This window comes from Macaca mulatta, chromosome 7 (assembly GCF_049350105.2).
Source record: "Macaca mulatta isolate MMU2019108-1 chromosome 7, T2T-MMU8v2.0, whole genome shotgun sequence".
In the NCBI taxonomy this organism is placed as follows: Eukaryota; Metazoa; Chordata; class Mammalia; order Primates; family Cercopithecidae; genus Macaca; species Macaca mulatta.
The window spans coordinates 9,048,125-9,063,594 of record NC_133412.1 but is presented as its reverse complement, the minus strand read 5'-3'; the positions used below and the strand labels follow the sequence as shown (position 1 = coordinate 9,063,594).

General features: G+C 42.2%; 1 protein-coding gene across 10 annotated transcripts in view; it reads right to left on the bottom strand.

Moving 5' to 3' along the window:
• Nucleotides 1-15,470, bottom strand: part of ENTREP2 (endosomal transmembrane epsin interactor 2) — a 443,707-nt gene that overhangs the window by 234,886 nt on the left and 193,351 nt on the right. For all 10 annotated transcript variants that reach the window (XM_077939052.1, XM_077939054.1, XM_077939047.1 and 7 more), the window contains exon 2: nucleotides 15,046-15,102. In XM_077939052.1, coding sequence (XP_077795178.1) covers nucleotides 15,046-15,102 — 57 coding nt within the window. The remainder of the gene's footprint in view (nucleotides 1-15,045; nucleotides 15,103-15,470) is intronic.

Sequence of the window (15,470 nt, the reverse complement as noted above, 5' to 3'; positions counted from 1 at the left end):
AGATGCCCATAGGGCTTTTGAAACACCCCAACATATCTCTGGGAATACAGAGTGCCACACACATGCACAGGGTTGCGCATATGCCCAGAAAAGCCCTGAGAAGGCTCCAAGCTCTCAGATGACAACTGCCTTGCAGAATGTTGAAGGTGTGCTGCAAGAGTCATACAGACCCCCTTGTCAAAGGCTGGGAGATGTACTGGCTCCAGGCATTTAAAGAAATCTCTGTCCGGTAACTAGGTAACTCCTAAACTAACTTGGTAGACAATTCAGCAGCCACACATGACAAAGGACAGACTTTACAGAAGTCGTTCAGAAAAGACATCAACAATAAATTATGGTGGACAGGAAGAATTTGCTTTCTAGAGGCACCATATTATATTATTGAAAATGTCCAGTTTTCAACAAAAAAAGACAGAAATATGAAGATACAAGAAAGCATGGCCCATATACAGGCAAAAAACAAAAAAGCAATCAATATAAGTGATCTCTGGCCGGACACAGTGGCTCATGCCTATAATCCCAGCACTTTGGGAGGTTGAGGTGGCCTGATCACTCCTGAGGTCAGGAGTTTGAGACCAGTCTGGCCAAGATGGTGAAACCCCATCTCTACCAAAAATACAAAAACTAGCTGGGAGTGATGGCACATGCCTGTAATCCCAGCTACTCAGGAGGCTGAGGCATGAGAACTGCTTGAACTCTGCCAGGAGGCAGAGGCTGCAGTGAGCCAAGATCATGGCACTGTACTCCAGCCTGGGCAGCAGATTGAGACTCCATCTTAAAAAAATATATAAAAATAAAAACAAAAAAAATATATATATATATCACATGTACCTATCTCATACACACACACACACACACACACACACACACACACATATATGATCCCTGAGAAAGGCATGGTGGACTTAGAAGACAAAGACTTTAAATCAGTTATTTAAACATATTAAAAGAGCTAAAGCAAACTGTCTAAAGAACTAAAGAAAAAGAAGACTATGATATCTCACCAAATACAGAAAATTAATAAAGAGACAGAAATTATAAGAACCAAACAGGGCTGGGCATGGTTGCTCATACCTGTAATGCCAGCAATTTGGAAGACTGAGGCAGGATGACTGCTTGAGGCCAGGAGTTTGAGACCAGCCTGGGCAACATAGCAAGATCCTATCACTACCAAAAAATACACAAAAATTAGCCAGGTGTGGTAGCATGCACCTGTAATCTCAGGGGCCTGAGGCAGGAGGGAGGATCCCTTGAGCCCAAAAGTTGGAAGCTGCAGTGAGCTATGATCATAGCACTGCACTCTAGCCTGAGAGACAGAACAAGACTCTGTCTGAAGAAAAAGAACCAAATAGAAATTATAGCATAAAAAGTACAATAGCTCAAATAAAAAACTCTCTACAGGGGTTAAACAGCAGATTTGAGTAGGCAGAAGAAAGAATCATCAGTTAACCTAAAAATAGGTTAACTGAGATTATCCAGTCTGAGCAGCAGAATAAACAATGAAGAAAAATGAACAGATCTTAAGAAGTGTGTGAGCCATCATAAAGTGTACCAAAGTGCATGCAATGGAGTATCAACAGGAGAGGAGAGAAAGTGAAAAGAGCAGAAAATACATTTGAAGAAATTATGGCCAAAAACTTCCCAAATTTGACAAAAGACAAGAATCTACACATCCAAGCTCAATGAAATCTAAGTATAATAAACGTAAAGAGATCCATACCTAGACAGATCATAATCAAACTGTCAAAAGCCAAGGCCAAAGAAAGAAGCTTGAAGGCAAAAGATCAGTGACTTACCACATACAAGGGATTCCAATAAGATTAACAGCTAGTTTCTCATTAGAAAACATGCAGGACAGAAGGCAGTGCAATGGCAAGAAAAAAAAAAGTGTAAACCAAGAATTCCATATCCAGCAAAACTATCCCTGAAAAATGAAGAAAAAAATCAAGACATTACCAGATAAGCCAAAGCTGAGATAATTTGTCTCTATAGAATCTGTCCTACAACAAATAGTAAAGAAATTAAACATACACATACACACACACACACCCCCATGCACACAAGCGTGTGCAAAACTAGACAGTAAATTAAACTCACATAGACATAAGAAGCATGAGTAAAGGTAACTACAGAGATGCTATGGTTTGCATGTGGTTTGTCCCAGTCAAAACTCAGGTTGAAATTTAATTGCCAATGCAACAGTGTTTGGAGGTGGTGTCTTTAAGAGATGACTAACTTAAGTTGGATTAATGTCTTTCTCACAACACTGGGTTAGTTCTCTGCAGAAAGGATTAGCTTTGGTAAGAGTTAATTGTTACAAAGTAAGGTTGCCTCTCATGTTTTTCCCTTTTTGCCTTTCCCTTTATCTGTCATGTTTTGAGGAAGCACAAGGCCCTCACCAGAAGCCAACAGATGCGATTGTCCAATCTTGAACGTCCCAGCCTGCAGAACCATGAGCTAAATAAACCTATTTTTTTAAATAAATTACCCAATCTCAGGTATTCTGTTATGGTAACATACAAAAAAAAGGTAAGACATACAGAAAACAAATAGCATACTGGGAGACATAATAATCCCTCATCAGTAATTACGTTAAAAAATTAAACTCTTGGCCGGGCGCGGTGGCTCAAGCCTGTAATCCCAGCACTTTGGGAGGCCGAGACGGGCGGATCACAAGGTCAGGAGATCGAGACCATCCTGGCTAACATGGTGAAACCCCGTCTCTACTAAAAATACAAAAAACTAGCCGGGCGAGGTGGTGGGCGCCTGTAGTCCCAGCTACTCGGGAGGCTGAGGCAGGAGAATGGCGTAAACCCAGGAGGCGGAGCTTGCAGTGAGCTGAGATCCGGCCACTGCACTCCAGCCTGGGCGACAGAGTGAGACTCCATCTCAAAAAAAAAAAAAAAAAAAAATTAAACTCTCCAATTAAAAGGCAGAAATTGCAGAATGGATTTTAAAAACATGATCCAATTACACACTGTCTATAAGAGATTCACTAGAGTTTGTCAGTAAAAAGGCAGAAAACGATATACTGTGCAAATGCTAACCAAAAGAAAGTTTGAGTAACCATCCTAGTGTTAGACAAAATCATCTTTAAGACAAAAATTATTACCAGAAATAAGGACATTTTATAATGATAAAGGCTTAATCATTCAAGAATATAGAACAATTATAGACATATTTGTACATAACAATTGTGCCAGGGTAGCAAAGAATTAGCAAAGAACAACATTCTGAACAGCTGAGCTGGTAGCTCTATACTGAAAAATGAGAAATGTCATTTGCCTAAATTATTGACAACCAGAAGACAGCAACCAAGATCAAATGCACCCTGGAAAGGCACAGGTTTTCTATCCCGGCTGCATACTGAAATGATCCACGGAGTCTAAAACTACAGATACCCGGGCCCTATGCCAAGAAATCCTGATATAGTGAGTCTGAAGTAACAGTTGTTCAAGTACCCCCGGTGTTCTGAAGTGCAGGCAGGATAAGGAGACACAGGCCTAGAGAATGACAGCGTGGGCTCTGGAACATACAGCCTGGGTTTCAACCTGAGCTCTGCCTCTTACTCACTCCAAAAAACCTTGAACGTGACTGAACCTTGCTGTACCCACATCGCAGAAGAGTGTCTGGAACACAGTAAATACTGTTAATAAATGTTAGCCATTACTGTCGTTGTCATCATCATGATCATCTGTCATCATCATCATTTGCCCAGGACAGGCACAACTTGAGGTACCTCTGAACCCTCACAATGGACACTGAAGCTGGGGAAGAAAGAGACAAACGGTGGCTTTACTGGTGGAAAATAAGCTCGGCTCTTCCCTCTTGAGCCTGCTTCATCCCCCAGGAAGACTACAGCGGATCCTGCCAGTCAGCACAACAGAGCTCCCACTTTCAAAGATGGCCTTCACATTCTGGACCGGCGTACTAGGGTGGAGTGTAGGAAAGGTAAACTGTGCCACCCTCCCATACCACCACACACCCCTGCAAAAACACACACACACACACACACACACAAGAAACCAATTAATCCAACAACGCCAACTTTCTACCTTCATTAACATAGTCCTTCTTTTGTAAATATAAATAGGATAATGAAAGATGGCCTGATATTGAATAGGAAAATAGCATGAATAATGACCTAGATGATTAAAGAGACCAATCAACCTGTGGGGGGAGGTGAGAATATCTGATAAACAGAATTCTAATTAATATACTTGAACGAGATTGCACCCATTAAATGAGTGTTCCATAAAATGTGAACACATTGCTATGAAAAAAAGCAATTAGAGAAAAACACAGTTCTTAGAAAATAACATAGCTGTCTGTCAAAATAAAAAATTCAACAGAAGGATCAAGCAGTAGAATGGATACAGCTGAAATCCAAAGTAGTTATCTAGAAAATAAAACAGAAGTGCCCCAGAAAGTAAAGAAAAAGAGAAAGAAAATGTTAAAAATCCCATAGGATCAATTTAGAAGGTAGAGCATCTATCCACTAGGCATTCAAGTAAGGGAAGGCAAAGACAAACAAATAAATAAATAAGAGATACAATCAAAGAATTAATGGAAGAAATTTCCCCAATCAATTTTTCTTGAACTATCCAATAGACAAATAATTAGAACTAGTCTAATAATACACTATGGTATGTGATAAACAAGTATGAGATCAAGATACATAATTTTTCCAAAAATTATAGCAGAAAATACAGTTGGTTCTTGAACAGCACAGGTTTGGACAGCATGGGTCCACTTATACATGAATCTTCTACCTCTGCCACCCCTGAGACAGGAAGACCAACCCCTCCTCTTCCTCCTCCTCCTCAGCCTACTCAACTGATGACGATGAGGATAAAGGCCTTTATAACAGTCCACTTCCGCTTAATTAACAGTAAATACATTTTCTATTTCTTAGGACTTTTTGAAATGATATTTGCTTTTCTCTAGCTTACTTTATTGTAAGCATACAGCATATAATACATCTAGCCGGGCGCGGTGGCTCAAGCCTGTAATCCCAGCACTTTGGGAGGCCGAGACGGGCGGATCACAAGGTCAGGAGATCGAGACCATCCTGGCTAACACGGTGAAACCCCATCTCTACTAAAAAATACAAAAAAAAAACTAGCCGGGTGAGGTGGCGGGCGCCTGTAGTCCCGGCTACTCGGGAGGCTGAGGCAGGAGAATGGCGGGAACCCGGGAGGCGGAGCTTGCAGTGAGCTGAGATCAGGCCACAGCACTCCAGCCTGGGTGACAGAGCGAGACTCCGTCTCAAAAAATAAAAAATAAAAAATAAAAATAAAAATAAAAAAATACATCTAACATACAAAATATGTGTTAATTGACTATGATCGGTAAGGCTTCCAGTCAGCAGTTGCCTATTTGTAGTTAAGTTTTTGAGAAGTCACACATTATATGCAAATTTTCAACTACATGAGGGGTCAGCGCCCCTAACTGCCATGTTGTTCAAGGGTCAACTGTATATCCCCATCTCTAAATATTATAGACATTATGTTTCCAGGAATTAATCTATAAAATCAAGGCAATCACAAAATCAAATCATGACCACACTTTACAAATTCATTCTAAATTTATTGAAGAATGCAAAGAAGTAGCAAAAAATATGTGAAAAATAGAAGAATGACTTATTATAAAGCTGGACTAGTTAAAACAATGTAATATTGTCTTAGAAATGAACTGATAGATTCATTACACAAAATAAAGATTAATAAACAGACCCACATCTAGCAGTGAGGTGGCGGAAAACATTTCAAATGGGAGAAGAAATACTGAATTGTTTAAAGAAATAATATTGGGAAAAGGGCCCTCCATTAGGAAAAGATAAAGTTAGAGCCTTACTTCATACCATATGTAAAAATAAGTTTTGATTCAATTAAACATAAAAAGAAAAACTAAACATTTTAGAAATACACAGGTGAATAATTTCAGAATTATGGTCCAAGAGAGATCTTTCAAACTAAAGAAAGAAACCCTAGAAGTCATATTTAAAAAAAAAAAAAAAAGCAGATTTTCCAAGATAAAAACACTAGCCCTTGTGTATTTTTTAAAAAGACACTTCATTAAAAATTAAAAGACAAACAAACTGACAAGACAAACTGGGATAAAGTATTAGTCACTTAAAACAGAAAAGTATTATCATAAGAAAAAAAAAAACACAAAAAAATAATAAAAATAAGGAAATGAAGTGAGGCCCCCCAAGGAGGGACAGTGACGGTGAAGGAGGGGTTTGAAAGACTAGAAGGTAAAGAATTGATATATTAATAATATGGTTCAATATACTGAATCATGTCGGGGTGAGGAAGGAACCAAAGGAACCTGAGTTTAGGTTTTAGAACAAGGCAACTGAAGGAAAGGCAGAAACATTCCTAATGAGATAGGGGAGCAAAAATAAATCAGTTTGGGTTTGGAGTAGATTGAATTGGAGTCCCTGTCGGGTAAACGCTAACATGGAAGCCCCTCTGGTTTAGTCTCACTAGGCAGATTCACTTGAGTTAACAGAAAACTAAATTAGAGACTTCGTGGGAAATTAAATTATAAGATTTTGTTGTGTTTTTGTTTTGCTTTCTTTTCATTCTCTTTTTTTTATTTTGCTTTCTTTTTATTTTTATTGTCTCCTACTTGAATTGCTTTATTGAACCTTCCTTTGCAGACAAATAAGAATTTTATAATTGTTTGGATTTAAATGGTTATTTTCAAATTGCTTAAGGGTATTAGAAAACAACTTCTTTCCTTGCAATTTTTAAAATGTCCCTTTCTCATTGGTTACATGTTAATACATTCACACAACAAAATAATGCGCAACTGTTTAAAACAGGTTGTACTAAGAAATATTTCGTGAATGGAGCAACAGTCAGGAAATACTCCTAAACAGAAAAAAAGGCAGGTTACAAAACAGGTGCACTCTGATTCTAATTTTCATAAAAATATGTATGCATCTGTGTATGCACAGGGAAAAATGGAAGGCAAAACAGCAAAATGTAATTATGTCTATCTCTAAATGTTGGGATTTGGGATAATTTTTAAAAATTGTCTTATTGTGTTTTTATGTATTTGCTAAATTCAAAACAATGAATATTTAATACACTAGAGTTTAAAATTCAAAAAAAAGAAATCTCACATATCAATGTAACACAGTCTCACAGAAAAAATACGTACAAGCAATTCATGGAAGAAATTCAAATAGGTAATGGAATCTTACTATTTGTTTTGTTTCAGTTCCATCTATTCTTTGTTTCCTTTCTCCTGTTTTCTGCCTTCTTTTGCATTAAATGGATATTTTTTATGATTCTATTTGATTTCCTTTGTTTCTTAGCCAACTCTTTGGGGTTTTTGGTTTTATTTTAGTGGTTGCTTTAGGCTTTACAGTATACAACTTTATCACAGTTTACCTTCAGGTGACATTAGACTTCATCATGTATAGTCTAAGAATCTTACATTGTATACTTCCATCCTCCCTCCTTTATAGTATTTTCATACAATTACTTATATAAATGTTATAAACCCTATAATACATTGGTGTGTGTTTTTTGGTTTTTTTTTTTTTTTCCTATTTTTGGTTCTTTGTATGCACTGAGCTTCTGGAATCTGTGGGTTTCTAGTTTTTATTCCATTTTGAAAAAAAAATTACTACTATTTCTTCAAGTATTTTTTCTGTTTGCCCTCACTCCTTAGTCCACATATATTAGTGTTTCTGGAAATTATTCCACAAAGTTCTCTGATTTTTTTTCATAGTTTTGTTTAAAAAATGCTTTTTTTCTATGTTCTTCATTTTGGAGAATGTATATTGCATTGCAATGCCTGTAAGTCCACTAAAGTTTTTTCTTGTTCCAAATCTGCCATTAATCTCATCCAGTGATTTTTTTCTCTCTTACATTGTAGTTTTCATCAGTAGAAGTTCAACTGGGTTTTTTTAGACCTCCATGTGTCTACTTAACTTTTGGAACATATAATTTTAATAACTGTTTTAATGTCCTTGTCTGATAATTCTAATATCTGCAGCAATTTTGTATCAGTTTCAATGGGTTTATTTTTCTTGTCTCTTTGAACCATAGTTTCCTGCTTCTTTGCATGCCTAGTAATCTTTGATTAGATGCTAGGCATTAGGAATGCTATCTAGTTGGTGCTGGATACTTTTGTACTCCTATAAACATTCTTAAACTTTGCTCTGGGACACAGGTAAATTACTTGAAAACTATTTGATTCCTTTGGATCTTGCTTTAATATTTGCTAGGCAGAACTGGAACAGCATTTAGCTCAAGGCTAGTTATTCTCCACTACTGAGGTAAAACTCTTCTGCATACTCTATACAATGCCCAAGTGAATCATGAAGTTTTCCAACCTGGATGGTGGGAAAACCCTAATTTTGTGACTGGCACTTTTCTCTCTAGTCCTCTCAGATAATTCTTTCATGGCCTCAGTTTCCTTACATGCAAGAGCTGATCAGTAGCAGCTGAATATTCACAGGGCTTCCTCTCCAGATCTCCAGAACCCTCTGCCTGAGTAAGTCTTTCCTCTCTGGCACTTTGTTCTGCAAATTCTAGCCACCTTGGACTCCCAGGCTCAGTACAGCCTCCATAACTCAGGACTGCCAGGCTCTTCCCAGGTTCCTATGCTGTGGCCTGGAAACTTTCTCACAACAGGAGGCTGCAGCAATCCTGATTTACCATTAATGGTGTGAGATCAAGGTAGGGAAAATATATAGCTGAATCAGACCACGTCTATTGCTATGGACCCACAGCAGCTTGTTTGGTTGGCTAAAATACAAAGCCGAAGGTGGGCTTTATTAAGTGAAGTTGAAATGCCAGACTTTTTTGGTGTACCATAGACGAAGGGATCTAAAGACTCAAGGAGACTGAAATGTTAGAGTAGATTTGGTCTGTCTGACCTCACCCAACCCAAGAGGATCCAGAGGCACACATTTCTCTACAGTTATGAGAAATAAATATGCGAGAGGAACCTCAGCATCCTTGAACTCTTCTCTGGAGGCCACAAATTACAGTTGGAATTTCTGTGCTACCATCTAACTAGGGTCCCTAAATGCAGTGAAGATGGTGAGATCCCAGGGTTGCAGGGGCCAGGTGGCAGCACTTAATTGCCAAAGGCATGGTGGATGTGGTTACTGTGAAGGACAGAGAGTCAAAGCAGTGATCAGAGTAGACCGGTTCACCAAGATCTTTGGTGTTGACTCTAAGAAGCCCTGTTTCTCTGATTGAGCCATGATGGATACATGTTTCTGTCTGGGTTGATAAAGCTTAGCAATAAAAATAAACCACCATCTGAGTAAGGCAAAAAGCCAGATTCCTCAATGTAATATAAAATGCAAACAGTACTAAACACATTATTGGATCTATATGGTACTCATATTCCCAAAGATCAGTGCTTCTTAAAGTAGATTTACTTTGCTTTAAAAAAAAAAGTGTCCTAAACTATAACTAATTTGTTATTGGTAAAAAAATTCTAAAAAACGTTTTCAACTCCATAGTTATTACTCTCTCAATAGTATCAGTTATTATAAATAATCTAATATCCAGGTCAGTGCTACTGTACTCAAGGTTTTAAAACTTATACCACCTGTGATTATGGGAGACTGTTTCCATTATTGATACATAAGCCATCACAAGATGGTTCACTGAATCTTTCAAAAAATCATCTAATCAGAGCTATCTAATCTGATTTTTAATTGGCATCCAGCATAATATAGAACCTGTTATAGTTTAATGTAAGGAAGACAATTATCTCAATCATAGGAGACACTAAGCACAGATTTAAAAAAAAAAAATCTACCCCAGTAATGTGAAAATACATACTCTTTATGTATGTCGCTAGTTTTCAGCATTTGGAAAGGCACTTATAAAACATTATGGTAAACACACACACACACACACACACACACACACACACACACACACACACACACAGCGTTTCCCCTCTTCCCCTCCCTCTCACATTGTATTCACCAGCCTACAAAGGGAGGCCTCCCTCACCAAGTGCCCACAGTGGCCTGCTGCTCCCCTCTCTTGCTCTTCCCCAACAGAGCCTTCGCCCTCCCGCACATCAGTCACTCCGGCGGACACCGTACAGCTCTCCTTCATCTCGCTCTGTGTGTGTGTAAGCGCAGAAGGATAAAAAGAAGGAGCTGCAGCAGGGCTCCGGACGGCCTTGTGCTTGGGAGCCCTGCAGAGGAAAGCTGCTGCCAGGAGAGCAATGGCAGCACCAAAACGCTCCAGCAGCCGGGGCCACGCACGCCTGTCCTCAGCCAGCCAGGCCTGCAGGGCGAATGCAGCGGCTGCACGGACCCTGGAGCCATGGGCCCAGAACTGCTGCTTCTCACTCTCCTGAGGGACACTCTCCTTTCACAGAGGGCAGCTCACTGTGTGGTCTTCACGGAAGGCGTTGCGGGGAGGGCAGGCCAGTGTGTCCCCCGGGAATGAACTAGAAAACTCACGGCTGCATCTTTAGTTGACACCTCCAGGAAGAAAAACACATAAATAGCACAGACAACAAAAGCAGGAGCTTTTATTTTAAAAATCACTGAAATCAAGACTTCGAGCCATTCTAGTGCTAAGTCCCAGGACAGGGTACTTTGCTTTCTAGGTCTTCCTTTCCTCTTTCCTTGCACAAGGTCTCATGCGTCATCTGGAAAACCTCAGTTCCATTTTGTGGGCCCTGGGGAACCATTGAGATACCAGGCAAGGACCTGCCCTAGAATGGTGGCTCAAGGCAGAGAGAAGAGAGGGGCAGCTGCATACAAATAAAATGAGTCACGGCCGGGCACAGGGGCTCAGACCTGTAATCCCAGCACTTTGGGAGGCCAAGGTGGGCGGATCACGAGGTCAGGAGTTCGAGACCAGCCTGACCAACATGGTGAAACTCTGTCTCTACCAAAAACGCAAAAATTAGCTGGGTGTGGTGGCACACATGCCCAGCCACTGTAATCCCAGCTACAGGCGGCTGAGGCAAGAGAATCGCTTGAACCCAGGTGGCGGAGGTTGCAGTGAGCCAAGATCGTACCATTGCACTCCAGCCTGGGCAACAGAGTGAGACTCTGTCTCAAAATAATAATAATAGTAATAGTAACAAAATGAGTCACAAAGAGAGAGCTTGTGAATAAGCATGATGGGTGAGGAAGGAGAAGGATGTCTGAGTGACTCCCCAGTTTCTAGACTGGGTGGGCGGTGGTGTCACCAACTGAGACAGAAAATACAAAGGGACAAGAAGATGAGGTTGAAAGAATGTAAGTCATGTGAGATATATATATATATATATACACTTAGAAAAGACAGACAATGACCACACAGACTACAGTCGGCTGGAAAAAAAGGAGGATTTGGGAGTCAGAGAGCTTTGGATTCAAGTCCTAGCTCATTACTTAAGGTGTGGAAGCCTTGGCCTCACTTTAAAAACCTTTTTTAAAAAAAACTATTTTAAACTTTAAAAACTCTTAAAAAAAAGAGTAGGAAAACCAATCTTGCCAGGACTGTTGTGAAGGTGAGGACACACAGGTCCCACTCGATGAATGGTTGCCATCATTGTTGACAGTATTTTCTTTGGTATTATTCTGGATAGAAGATCTTCGGTCACATTTCCAAAAACTCTGTGGTGATGGTTCCTGTTAAGTGTCAACTCAGCTAGACCACAGTACCCAGATATGTGGTCAAACACTAGTTTGGATGTCGCTGTGAAGGTATTTTTGTAGAAGAGATTAAGTTCGAAGCCAGCAGACTCTGAACAAAGCAGATGACCCTCCATAATGCAGGTGGACCGCGTCCAGTCAGTGGAAAGAAGAGAAAAGGACAGATCTCCTCCAGGGAGGAGGGAATTCCGCCTGGCGCCTCCCTTCAGGCTAAAGCTGCAGCCTCAGCTCTGTGTCCAGCCTGCGAGCCAGCACTACAGACTTTCAAACTGCCTGTTCCCACAACCGTGTGAGCCAATCCTTTAAAATAAATAAATCTCTCTATATACATACACACACATATATGTTATAATCTAGATATTTATATATACGTGTGTGAATGCGTGTGTATACCTATCTGTATCTCTCTCTATCTGTATATCTCCCATTGGTTATGTTTTTCTAGAGCACCCCAATAGATCTTTATACTGTAGATTTTCCCGGCATCTATTGTGAATGCCTTTACTTCTCATGAAGCCAAAGCCGAGACTATCTCAATGGTCATGATTCAGAGAGTGAGTTTTTGCTAATGAATCAAGATTGTACTGTTGTGGTCAACACGACAGAAGAACATTCTTATGGTACAGACAACAAACTACCCAGCAAAACCCACACAGTCCGTCTGCAGCGCGGAACTGCCTCTGGGAAGTGACTGTCCAGAGAGGCAGTGCCTGCCACGGGTCCACGGGTTCCTAGATGGGGCCTCAGGACAAGCTCTCCTGAATGGCTTGAAAGGCAAGCAATGAATGTCATTTTCGGACCAAGCAAATTAAACTGCTAGGGTTCCTTTTCTGTTCTCTATTCCCTGTCACTGACTTGCAGCAGATCTCACAGCCCTAGGAAACACTGCGGCCCTCGGGTGGAAGGAGCCAGGTCCCTAAGTCCCTCTGTGAAGGATTCAATCATAGGCCATGCCTGACCTGGACAAGGGCCAGACTAGCCTTGCCCTAATGGAGCCACTGAAAGTCAGGGGGTAGTACCAGCAGTTAGTGTCACCCTAATGATATCCTAACCTCCCTACATAAGGCAAGGAAGTCAGTCAAGCCACATGATCCCCTTCCCCTCTGCCTGGGGCTTGGGAGGAAATTTGTCCATGGGAGGTCAGTGCTGCCCACCTCCCAGAGAGCAGGCTGGCCCTGCTCCAACCACTGTGGCAGGGCTGGGGAGCAAGCGCTCTGAACACTCCACTCCAGTAGGTCCAGCTGCTGCGATGTCCCTCTACTGGGATGAGTCCTGAGACCGCAGCCTGCTCCCCTGGCTTCCCTGGGACACTCCTCAGCCGCCACCATAAGGGGTCCTAATTCCTCGTCCGCTCTAAGCTTATGCATCCTGCGTGGTAAAATGCCCAGCCCCGTGAGATTCCCGATGCTGGGGCCGGGGCCGGGGGTGGCACGCGGGGGTGACCGGGTGATGGACGTCATTCCTCTCTTGTCTTTTCGTCCACACACCCACTCTGCGGAAGGCGGCTTTCCTTTGTTTAGAGAGCTTAATCTGTCTGCACCGCGAAGGTGGGTGTGGACGGAGGAGGCAGCTGTCCCCGTGTCACTGAAGGCAGCGCAGTCACCACACTGCATACCCCGAGGACGTCAATCCCACAGTCACCTATTCACTGCATTTCCCCTCGGCACCAAGAGCCAGCTTCAAAATAATCCAGCAAGGGGCTGGGGGGGAAGGTAGGGAGATAGTGACAAAACAAGATGGACCAGATGCTGACATCTGTTGAAGCCAGATGAGGGGTACACAGGGGTTCATGACAGCAGTCTCTTTACTTTTATGTATGTTTGAAAGTTCTAAATAAAAATATTTTTCTAAAAGGAAATTCCTTACATGAGCCGAAATACAGCAGAAGAGGAGCCTCAGCTGACTCTCAGGTCACTCCTGTCTTCTCTGATACCATTTTAGGGCGTCATGGTTACTCCCACGAAAGAAGAGGTGTTTTCAATAGACAAATGTGGGTTATTTTTCTATTCCCATTAATATTTACTACATGTCATTATCTCCAAGTCTAATCACTTAAAGAGGAGATTTTAAATAATTGATTAATATAAAAGAAGAAAAATGCCACGCTGTCTGTTTCATTATCTATCAAAACCCGGAAAACCTCTTCCTCTAGTCCTGACACGGACACATACATATATTAATGCATACACTGAGAAGAACAGGCATACAAATCAATAGACACAAATCTGCTTAGGGTATTTTTCCGAGGGAAAAACCATCCTCCTCTCCATCTCCCGCGTGGCCTGCTCCTCAGCACAATGCCACAGCAATTCAAATAACTCTCTTTATTTTACTCACAGAATTTTAGGGTTCCCCCCAAAACACAAAACTCTAACATTTCTTGAACGCTGATAAAATATGTTCTGTTTGTGTGATCATACGTATGCATGCATAGTGCATAAACAGGCTTTAATGTCTAGAGGAAACGCATGCATCCACACTTTTTTTTTTTTTGAGATGGACTCTCTCTCTGTTGCCCAGGCTGGAGTGCCATGGTGTGGCGCAATCTCAGCTCACTGCAACCTCTGCCTCCCAGGTTCAAGCGATTCTCCTGCCTCAGTCTCCCCAGTAGCTGGGATTACAGATGCTCGCCACCATGTTCTGGCTAATTTTTGTAATTTTAGTAGAGATGGGGTTTCATCATGTTGGCCAGGCTGGTCTCGAGCTCCTGACCTCGTGTCCGCCCGCCTCGGCATCCCAAAGTGCTGGGATTACAGGTCTGAGCCACCGTGCCAAGCCGCATCCACACTTTTAAAATGCCGTTGTTGGCCGGGCGCAGTGGCTCACACCTGTAATCCCAGCACTTTGGGAGGCCAAAGTGGGTGGATCATGAGGTCAGGAGTTCAACACCAGCCTGGCCAAGATGGTGAAACCCCGTCTCTACTAAAAACACACAAAAATTATCTGGGCGTGGTGGCAGGCGCCTGTAATCCCAGCTATTCAGGAGGCTGAGGCAGAGAATCATTTAAACCCGGGAGGCGGAGGTTGCAGTGAGCCAAGATCATGCCACTGCACTCCAGCCTAGGTGACAGAGCGAGACTCCGTCTCAAAAAAAAAAAGAAAAGTCCTTGGTTCACGCTCGGTCCTTGCAGCAGGACACCAAAACAAAACAAACACAAAGAGGATGCTCTTGAAGCATCTCAGCAAGACACCAAGCGGCACTCTCAGAAGCACCTCCTGCAAGAAACAGCGCTTCTCATGAGCCCATCAGCCTTCAGCAGTGAGATTTTATCAAGCTCTGCTTCCTGCTGCCTGAAAAAAACCTACAATTCTCTTCGCCATTGCCTCCAACCTGCTCACACATCTGAAGGTGGAACCCTGCTCCGAGGCCACCTGGAGACACAGGTGCCACTTACCACGAGGGAGAGGGGCCTCTTCCAGGAGACGACACCTATGAGTCCGGACAGCAGCACCTGGAAGGGCAAAAAGTACAGGAAGGTGAGATGCTTCCAGAACCTTTCATGGGCAATCAAAACACGGTGAACCGTTTGAACCTGGAGAAGGACGCGTGGAACACAGCACGCACTCGGTGGTGGGGCTACATGAGCTGCATTGTCACAGCTTGCACCCACTCTGACAGGCACACTGGTCTCTCAGGGCACCAGGGCACTCCGGAGGGGTCCCTTTGTGCACTGCACGAGGTGGCCCAAGAGTGACAGGCTTTCTGAAACACCCCACCCTGGTCCTCGACGTGATTTGGCTGTGCTAGGCACACGCCTGTAATCCTAGCTACTCGGGAGGCTGAGGCACGAGAATCACTTGAACCTGGGAGGCGAAGGTT